At 42.2% G+C, this 10,718-nt stretch overlaps 1 protein-coding gene across 1 annotated transcript in view; it reads left to right on the top strand.

Moving 5' to 3' along the window:
- LTK (leukocyte receptor tyrosine kinase) overlaps positions 1 to 10,718 on the top strand; it is a 53,358-nt gene that overhangs the window by 34,043 nt on the left and 8,597 nt on the right. Inside the window, 9 exon segments of the mRNA XM_074909157.1 lie at positions 5 to 28; positions 868 to 1,050; positions 1,589 to 1,687; positions 2,188 to 2,340; positions 3,082 to 3,192; positions 3,832 to 4,018; positions 4,838 to 4,928; positions 7,290 to 7,354; positions 9,877 to 10,006. Of these exon segments, the coding sequence (XP_074765258.1) occupies positions 5 to 28; positions 868 to 1,050; positions 1,589 to 1,687; positions 2,188 to 2,340; positions 3,082 to 3,192; positions 3,832 to 4,018; positions 4,838 to 4,928; positions 7,290 to 7,354; positions 9,877 to 10,006 (1,043 nt within the window).

Below are 10,718 nucleotides of genomic sequence, written 5' to 3'. Positions count from 1 at the left end.
GGAGTCAGCGGGAGGACTGGGGCAGCAGGTGAGACATTAAAACCACACAAGGTCTGAATCACATGGATGAATACACACATTGTCCTGTAGGCACAAAGTGAGGAGCTTCTTTTTGATCTCTTGGAATTTTTCTGTGGCAGAAGTTAGAAATAGGTTGGTAGTCCATAACAGATGTCTTCTTATATAGTGTGTCACCACTAAGATAAAAGAGAATGCATAGGACAGGTGATGAGTGCTCCAGTGGAGGCTATAGGAGGACTCCTCTCTTCTGTCAAATAGCTCAGCAAAAATTATGTTTGGGGGATAGAGCCCACTCCATAAGAGGAAGACTTTTCCCCTCTTACTCCCCTGAAACCCTAATAACAAGAAATACATTATGGAATTATACTAGAAATGGCAGCTTTTTTTATGATCTTGTAACAGCTGTGCCTAGAATCCATTCCCGAGACAAAAAAATCCAGTGGCTCTCCATCTCCTGCTGTAATAGACTTATAGAGTGACCACTAGAGGGAGATGAGGAAATCCTGTTTAATTTCCTCATCTCACATGACTGAAAACCCTAACCAGTTATCCCAAAGGGGAGTGGTGGGCTCCTTATTTCCCTAACACCCCTAGAAATTGGTGCTAAGGTGCTGGTTATGCAACACATACCACAGGTTGTGCATTAGATTTCCACTTTGTAACTACCCGTGGCAACAAGGAGCTTGTCTGTATATTCTCTTAACCTTAAAGAAAGAGTTAACTTGAATGCAGGCATGTAAGAAATTAATAAGGGCCAATCTCTGTCTCTACAGTATCTCTCCTACTTTCCTCTGCTTGTGCTTCCCTCACCTGTTCTTGTTTTGTTTTCTCAATCTCTGACCGAAGGTGGAGGTGGAGGGTGGCAAGATGAGAGTCTGCTTCCTCAGGCTGGGAAATCCCTTCTGGAAGGTGGAGAAGGGGGTCAAGCTTGTCCCCAAGCACTAACCAAGCTTCAGTGGGCCACCTCTGGTGGCTTTGGTGGGGGAGGAGGTGCTTGTACTTCTGGTGGAGGAGGCGGAGGCTACAGAGGTAAGTGCTAGAGCAATAGTCATGATGTCTAATTTTGTACCCTTCAGAGCATCTGCAGTTAAGAGCTAGAGCTCTTAGGGCGGAGGTACACTGCTGCAGAAGGTGATTCACAGATACTTCAAGCTGAACAGTATGAAACCTGCCCTACTCCCCACCATCTCTCTTTAATTGGGGAAATCAAGGTTATAGAAGTGTTCCTGTGTCATACAGTATTTGAAAGGTGTGCTGAATCACCCCTTCATTCATTCCCAAGTTGCCCAGGAAAAATGTTCCATTTCTTTTTTTCTGTTTAAAGCAAATATATTTTTAACTTTCTGAACTGAGAAACGTACACTGGAATAAGTCACTTCACTAAGCTTGGTACTGGCTGGGTCAAGTGAGCATTTATCCATCGAGGACATTACACATATTAATATCACTGGAAGGTTGCAGAGTGACCCCAGGTGATAAGAGCCAGGAATGAATGCAACACTTCGGAGGCATCACATTTTTTGCAGCGTGCAGCGGTGATCAGCTAGCCATTCTCTTCTTTCCCCAGGGGGCCATGCCTCTGACAATGATGATATCACAGCTGGTGGGCAGGATGGAATCTCTTTTGTGAACCCCATTGGAGAGATCTTCTTGCATCCCCTGGCAGGTACAACATACTTTTTATTCCTCTTAGTTCTTTTCTTCCTCCTTTTTCCTTCTTCTTCTCTATTTCCTCTTTCCTGCTCCCTCTTCTCCTGTCTTTGCTGCCTATGCATTTCATTCAGGCATATTTTGCTCTGCAGGTCAGATCTTTAGCTGTGGTTGTTTCTTTAAATATTTCTATAGTGTTCTAGGACCCTTTTCCTCACAATTTCTAAGCCAGGAGAAACACCAGTCATCAGGTTCCACTGCATATCCTCAGTCCCAGACATTTCCAGATTTCCACAATTCACTTCAAGACCTCTCTTTGCTCAAAGGACCCAATACCTTCTTCCATCCTGGCCCCCATCAGGTTTCTGACGTGTCCACACTCTGTTGAACTATCTGATCTCCTGCAGAGCAGGAAAGAATTTGTGTGCCTGCTGGGTTTGGGGTTTTTTTTCCTTACCAGAACAAGATGGGAAAAACTGAACTAAGCCCACCTGTTGTGTCTAATTCCTTGCTCAGCCATGGAGAGTCACGGTGAGGTGGAGGTTCAGATCTATCTTAACTGCAGCCACTGCCACTCAGACAACTGTAAGCGGGACCCTGACACCAACCTGCCAGTCTGCCAATGTGAGATGGGGGCTGTGCTAGCCAATGACAACGTCACCTGCACTGGTAAGATGTGAAGTTTTAGCCTCATTGGATAACGTCTGTATTCTTTCTATCACCTCTCCTGGTTTTTGTGATTGTCAGTTCCTCAAGTTAGAGCTAGTGGCTCCAGTGATCGTGGTGTTACGAGAAATGTCAGTCAAACATATGACTGAAAATTCCTGATGTCCTTTCCTCACACACTGAGCTGCATCTCTGTCATCATCTCCAACATTCAGGTTTGGATTAGGTAGAAGGTAAAACACCCATAAAGAGACACAGTGTAAATTTCCTGAATGAGTGCAGTGTATCAGATATTTAAGCGTAAATACCTCTCTGGTATAACATACCACCTACTGCTGAGTTATTTAAGCCACGGATTACTTCCTTCCACAGCAGTGTCCCACTGTGCCTGTTCAGCTGATGCCTGGTATTCATCGTTATTTCCTCGTGCAGTCTTTTGGAACTCCAAAGCATAAAGGCTGTAGAGAGTTTCAACTTGTGAGCAGTGATATTACCCCCCAAAAATGAAGAATGGATAAGAAACCCATGATTTATCAGTTAGTTTTCTATCTTCACAATGTTTTAAAAATTATTTAGGGTTTTTTTTTCAACCTCCAGGGCTAGAGGGATTTGCTGTAATTTTTATAAGATGGCCTGGCCATGATCTCTGTATTGTTTTCTGAAATAGGAGCAGCCCTCAGAGGGATGCTTTACAGCAGCTCTGGTTGCTTTCTGATTAATGCACCTCTATTTTTCTTTATCCAGTGCCCCAGGCTCCTATCCCAGAGGGACACCTGCCTCTCCCACTCCTCCTAGCTGTGGTGACTGTGATTGTGGTGCTTGGAATGATCCTCACTTGTGGTAGCCTATCTATCAGTAAGAAACGTTTACTCCTTATCACCCTTTGACGTGTGTTTTCCCCGCTAAATTAGACAAAAGGCAACCACCTAACAACATGCCACTACTTTTAATACTTTAAGCCAGAGTGTTGTGGTCTCCCAAGTGGATCAGAGGGACAGGGAGAAAGAAGCGATAGAAAACATCACAACCCACAGTTAGGCAGAAGCATAGCTCCAAAGGGTAAGGACTGCTCTGTCCTGGTATTTTCTACAGAGAAAAGAGCTTGGAAAGCCTTCTTAGCAGGTGTTTCTGCAGCAGCCACTGCTATATAGGCTGAATTTGCAGTCTGTAATTAAACATATAATTCATTCAGGGAGATGGTATGCTTTTCGGGACTCGATGCCAGAAGGATGTCTTGTGGAGCACCGTTTCCTCAGCCAATATACAAAGAATCAGAAGAAACCTAAGTTGCTCTACATTACTAAGACTGTTTGCATATCCAGTATTAAATCACTACAGAATGTGGAGAAGAGCGTGATACTTGTGAGCTGAAGACACTGCTTAAGCATTTATAATTATGGAGTTGGTTTCTTTCTGTTCTGTGTGGCCAGCATTATCTTGTCTCTCCAAGTGTTGATCTTGTTTGTGCATTTTTATTTGCCTCCTCACCCACAGTTTACCACCTTAAGAAGCAGCAGCTGGAAGGAGCCAGGGCACGACTTCAGAGCCCAGAATATAAACTGAGCAAAATCCGCACATCGACCATCATGACAGATTACAACCCCAACTACTGCTTTGCAGGGAAGGCTGCCACCCTAAGCGAGCTGAAGGAGATCCCGCGGAAAAACATCTCTCTGCTTCGGTAAGGCTTGCTGCAGAGCTTCCTCTCTAGCACAGGAGAGGAAAGGCAGCCTGAAGCAAAGGCAGAGGTAGGGCTCACATGCTTGTTTTACTCATCATCAAGTATCCAGGACAAGAAAACAAGGGCCACCTGTCTGACTAACTGGAAAGCACCTGGTCTAAGCCAGCCAAAATATGATAGATGTGACACTATGTTCTATAAGATATTTTGATTCCACAAGTTGTCAAACAGAACTATAAGTTCCTGGGTCTCCTGTTCCATGCTCGCACACAGAGCACCTGTTCACCTCTGTGTTTTCATATGATGTGCTGGATGACACTTGCCACCTGGCAGTAACTCCCTTCCAACCCAATAGCAGTATTTCTTTTCCAGCATTTCCTGTCACAAGGAAATACATGCTGGGTTGCTCTTTGGCTCCAATCCATCCAGATGATATTGATCAAAGTTATGTAAGCTTTAGAAGAAAAAACTTGATAATTCTTACATGCTGTCTCCTGAAGACATCAGTTTGCAGCTATCTCATTCTGTTGTTCTCCAGCTCTTGCCTTGCTGCTGCCATACTTGGTGATAGGGCCCTAGGATTTAGCAGGCTGCTTTATTTGTTCAAAACCGTTAAGGACCCAGCCTCCCTGCTTTAGTGACAGAAAATACTGAGAAGTCATTTTCAGAAGCTTTGAGATGAAAACAAAACTCTGTTGTTGAGTCTATCTCCTACAGCTGGTTCTAATCTTATTCTTGGACTGGATGAAAAAAAGAGCTCAGCCAACACTGGATCCAGGGGCATTAATATCATCTGTTATCTCTTTTTTTCTCTTCCAGGGCACTAGGACATGGTGCATTTGGTGAGGTTTATGAGGGAACTGTGGTAGGCATTGCAGGGGATCCCAACCCTCTTCAAGTCGCTATCAAGGTCAGTACCCACAAATTTCTTATACAACAATAATTATCCATAAGAACCATATTATCTTATTATCACATAATGACATATGCATGTGTGTGGTGCAAGTTTCCACACATTGCTGCATCCAGGAATTCTAAACTTTGATTTTTAAGCTGTATGACACTAGGAGCAGGCTGAAAGTAAAGCATCTGTCTTGTTTGCTGCATGCCTAATGGCTGTCAGTTGTGGTGTAACTAGGAGAAGAAACTAAAAAAGGCAATCTGTTCTGTAAGCTCCATTGCTGTTGCTCAGGTGAGATAGAATCAGTGCCCTCAGATAGGAAGTTTTGTGAATTAGTCACCTGGAGACTGCATAATATGATTAGTTAAAATACCAAATTCTTTATCAACATAAATAAATATAGCTCCCTTGAAATCAACACAGAACCATCAGTTCACCCCAGCAGAGAATCTGCCATAATGGCTTTTCTGCCACAATGATTTAGAGATCTGAGTAGCCAAGCCAAATAGAAACTTAAGGGGAAAAAATAGCAACCAATAAAATTTTGGGGGCATTGTGGACTAGAAGGGGATTTCTAAATCTTACCTAAAGAAAACCCTGGCAGAATGTTAGTATGAAGCATTTGTGTGACAGCAAATAGGAAACATCTACAGTAATGCTTAAATATTATTACTTTTGTATTTCAGTGATTTTGAGTGCTTTTTCCTGAGTTTTTCACATGACGTTATCATATTTAGAAATTTGTATTGTTTCTCAGTTACATTTCCTTTATACTGAGAGTAGTGTTTGTCTGCCATATGCAAAAATTTCCTATTATTGCACAGCGTTAAATATGCTGCTGTGAATATTTATTGTGATATCATGCTAATTTCTATGGCATTAATGGCAAGAGATAACAGTCTGGTTTTCTGTGAAATTACTCCTGTTGCCTCAGGATTTGTCAGTTACTCAGCCCTGAAGGATGCTCATAGCCTGCTTTTGTTCTTTTATAAGCTTGTGACTCACAGAACCAAATCTACTTCTATGAGTTCAGCCCAAAACGTAGCGCTCATTCATAAAAAGAAGTTCTATTGTTATTTGTTCTTTCAAAACCCTCTTTAAAAGAAAAAGTGAAAGGATCATGCATTATGACACTTTGTTATGAACTTCCCTGTTGCACTGAACAAATGTGCATGTGTATGAAACAGACACTAGCAAGCAGTTGTAACTGCCCAACCCGGTTTCACTGTCCAGACTGGAGGAAGCACCACAGCACAGTGGCAAACAGAAGCAGATCAGCATGTTGTTCACTTGTGATAATCCAAGGAGGATGTCATCTTTTGACAGTCTCAGCAATGATGGCTACTTGTTAGGGCCCTGTCTGCCCACCTGCCCCTTTGCTCACCCATTTCCTGCAAAGTGACACCCTGAACATCACCAAAAGGCTGCTTTTCTCCCTGCTGGAAACTGGTAGAGTGTGCATGGGGGCCAAGCTGTGACCATGCTCACCTTGCTTCATGATGGAGCCTATCAGTCCTGATCTGACTTTGCAGAAGGAGCAGGTGTAGACTGGAAATAAATTTAAAAATATATTTGCTACATACTCTACATATTGTTTGTGGATATTCCACCAATTTAATAGATCATCTGCGCCATCCTGTGTGAAGCGATCACTTCTTTCAGATAACAAAATGCAACCCTGTCTTCTGTAGCCCATGCTACTGATGGCAAGACCTGTTTCTCCATCAGCCTCAGCACGCTAGGCAGTAAATGCCCCACCTCTCTGCATGCAGTTTGGCAGCAGGGACTACACACAGCCGTGGCCAAACCGTCCCATAACGTTAAAACAGTGGGCACAGTAGCAGGTGCTGCTTCTACTGCTGCCCCCGCTCCCAGTTCGTGGTTATCAGTGGCAGACGCTGTCTAAATCTGCTGGCAAGAGAAAAAGCTATACGGCCACATGACACAATTATTTCAATCATGTGGCTGTATGTGTCATATGACATAGAAGACATATAGAAAAAGGAGAATAAATTAACACCTGTCATTTTAAAGGGCTTACTAGACCCATAATTCCACACCTAATGCCTTTCTTGATGTGTACCTGAAGCTATTTTACTCCAGAACACTGCATAAATTCAAATGCACACACAAAAAACCCCTCCAAATAGGTCACCAGCTTTCTCTTCTAACTTTAACTACCAAATGAGTAACTGGCAGCCCAATAAACTGGGTACTGAAAAGATGAACCCCTCCTCGTAGATTCTTGAAGTCATTCACATGTTACATGCTCATTCTATTTTTTTTTCTTTTTTTTTTTTCCTTTGGTGGTCACCTAAATGCTCTCAATACTTTGGTGGGATGGTCCTCACCATCTTTACCTCTCAACAGACACTGCCAGAAGTCTGCTCTGAGCAGGATGAGATGGATTTCCTGATGGAAGCATTGATTATCAGGTATAGTTTAAGGTTTTTATATTGGTGGTGGACAGGGGGGGAAAAACATATCATAGGTAATAAGAATCATTTATCCACTTGTTTGGATTCAGAAAAAAAATCCAGACTTATTTTTCACCAGATGGAATTTTAGTAGTATATGAATTACTGGTTTCAGCTACTTGTTCATCTCAGACAAGGTAACTGAGGTTCTTTTGTTGCACATCTCTTGTGGTTTAATGCCAGTAGGCAACTCAGCCCCACACAGCAGTGAGATGGGGAAGACAATCAGAAGGGCAAGAAAACTCATGGGTTGAGATAAAACCAGCATAATACGTAAAGCAAATTCTGCTCGCACAAGCAAAGTAATGTAAAAAATTCGTTCACTGCTTCCCATTGGCAGGCAGGTGTTCAGCCATTTCCAGGAAAGCAGGACTTCATCATGCCTAAGGGTTACTGGGGAAGGTAAATGCCGAACTCTGAATGACCTCCCTTTCCTCCTTCACGTCACACGGTGTGGGACGTCCCTGGGGTCAGCTGTCCCGGCTGTGTCACCCTCCCAACTTCTTGTGCCCCTCCAGCCCACTCATGGGTGGGTTGGTGTGAGATGCCTTAACACTGTGTAAGCACTGCTCAGCAATAGCTAAAATATCAATGTGTTATCAACACTGTTTTGATCACAAATCCAAAACATAGCACCATATGAGATACTGTGAAGAAAATTAACACTATCCCACCCAAAACCAGTACAACATCTCAACAAAAATTTCTGCTGGATGGTTCTGTTGGTCATGTTTAGAGGAGCAAAAAGGCACATTTTTCTACAAACATGTTCTACATTTGAAATTCTTTCATTTTCAAAGAATCCCGTGGCCTTTTACTAAATATAAATCATGTCCCAACACTCTTGCTAAAACAAATTTTCAATGATGAAATGGAAAGCAATAGGAAAGCTCAAGATGTTCAGCCTCTGCAAGACTAGCACCAAGGTGGTACAACACAGGCTGTGCCAGGGAGGTACATTTTCAGGCTTGGAGGCTAGGGCTTAAACTGTATTCTCTCTTGCAAATAAAAGTAAGAGTTTTTATAGGATCAGGTTTGGCAGCTAAAGAGGGAGAAAGTGCGAAAAGCTTTTCCCGCTGTGGCTTTCAGTCTAAGTCTTTTCAGTCTAAGGCTAAGCGTACGTGCAGCCTTTCTGCTTTTCTTATCTGTGGAGCTGTTTGCCATAAGTAAGCACTCTTTGTAGTGGAGGTCCTGGGCTTTTACCTTTCTTTGCACAAAAATAGCTGGGTGAGACACTCTGAAAGTGCTGTAGGTTTAAGGTAGTAAATATGGCTCTGTGTGTGTAGCTTGCAGAGCTGGAACACAGCCCTTCTTTCTCCCAGTGTGGCCACTTCTCTTAGAGGTGTTCTGGCTCTTGATGTCTATGCAAGCTTGACAGAACCTTTATAAGGTCCCATCTGCACAACACTCTGACAGTGAACTATGAGATCTATAAAATCTGCCTGGAAAAAGGTGACAGCCAGCCATTCCTATTACGACCTGTACTTTAAATATTCCAGTCTTGGAGTTTACTTAATTAACCCAAATCCATAAGCTTCAAACAATAGTTTAGTCAAGGGTGACTTTAAAATAGTAGTATAGTTGGGGATGACTGCAAGTGATCAGAACTTACTCATTTTTAATTTGTGCAACACAAAGTTCCTCTTCTTATTGTCTGGCCCAGCTCATACCTAGACGCTAGTTTTCTGCTATTAAAGTATGAATCTCATGAACAGTGCCACTTCCTAAACTCTGGAAGAACTTTGGCAGCTGAACAGGTCACACTGATGTATGTTTTTTTTAAAGAGCAATTTCGAACGATTCACTTAGTAGCATATGACTCTTTCTCTTTCCCAACTTCCTTTCCATTTTCAGTTCCTGTATTATCCAGGTAATCACTCTCCAAGGAAGATGGTGCTTTCTAATGACTGAGCTTACTGAGCTTCTTGACAATCTCAGCTTTCTTTTAAGAGGCAGAAATCCATCACATAAGCAGCTGCTGCAGTAAATATTAGCTGAATCCCGCTTTGGCAGACTAGATACTGAACTGAATCCACCGATTAGACAGCAGTATATTTAACATAACCAAAGCTGAATTAAAATCCCCACTGGTTAGGATTTTCTTTCAGAAATGTGAATAATATTTGCATATTTGAAGTGCTTAGCTTTCTTTTCCCTCTCACATCACCCCTATATTTCAGTCAGTGTGTCCATTAAATTTTCTCTTTGCAGACAGAAGGCTCTGCTTTGCTTTCAGCTTTTCATACCTTCTGTTGAAAGCTTTTCATGGGCAAAGCCATGTATAACCCTGATCTTGGGGCTGTCATAATCAGAGAGGCATTTTGATATGGCTGAAGCAGGGATTTGTTTAGTAACTTGTACTGCATCAGGATTTGCTTCAATCCAAGTTGTCAAAGCTCAAGGCACAGTGAGTGTGCTGGGTGTTGGCCAGGTACTAATGTTGTCTTTCTATTCCATGTTGCTGTGATCTTGGTTTTCAGTAAGTTCAATCACCAAAACATCGTGCAGTGCATCGGCGTTAGCCTACAGACACTGCCTCGCTTCATTCTGCTTGAGCTCATGGCTGGAGGAGATATGAAAAGCTTTCTTCGGCAGAATCGACCCAGGGTGGTGAGATAACTTCCCTGCTAGGCTTGTGGTTGATTATAGTATTTGTTATTTTTATGATAAATATTGGATTTTGCAAATTATCTCTGATTTCTAATACTATATTGATGCCAACCAAGTACAGTGAATATTTGGAGTTAATTTATGGTTGGACTAGATGATCATCAAGGTCTTTTCCAACCTAGATGATTCTTTAACTAGTTTCAGTGTTCTTATAATGAATAGCTTATTTCAGATAGGTGTTCTTGCTTCTCAACAGTGTGATCCTGGGCACCTCTGTTAAATAAATATATATCTCTGGTTGATTGGAGACTTAAAAGAAAAAAAAAAAAAAAGAAAAGAACAGAGTTAGGCCTGATTTTACATTATTTCTTGTTGTATTGATGTTTCTATGCTGGCTGCCTACAGGGGCAGGAGGAGGCTGACTGGTGCCTTATGTACTCCCACAGCACATGATGCAGTTGAACAGCTCCTCCTCCACACACACAGACACCCCAAATAGTTATGACAATATAGCTTCATGTGTGTATAATCCTATGCTGGTATTAACATGTTGTTGAAAGATCGAGCTTAATCTCTTCCTCATACAGGAGTAAATATACTAATTAAATGCACTTACAGTGGTATAACAGCACCCAGATGGAGGAGTTTGTATATCTTTATTTTTGGCATTTATAGTGAAAGTGGTACATTTTATGTGAGTGGATAAAGTCTG

This window comes from Athene noctua, chromosome 6, assembly GCF_965140245.1.
Source record: "Athene noctua chromosome 6, bAthNoc1.hap1.1, whole genome shotgun sequence".
NCBI classification, from domain to species: domain Eukaryota; kingdom Metazoa; phylum Chordata; class Aves; order Strigiformes; family Strigidae; genus Athene; species Athene noctua.
Note: the sequence above shows the minus strand (reverse complement) of the source record. Positions and strands in the feature narration are given on the sequence as shown.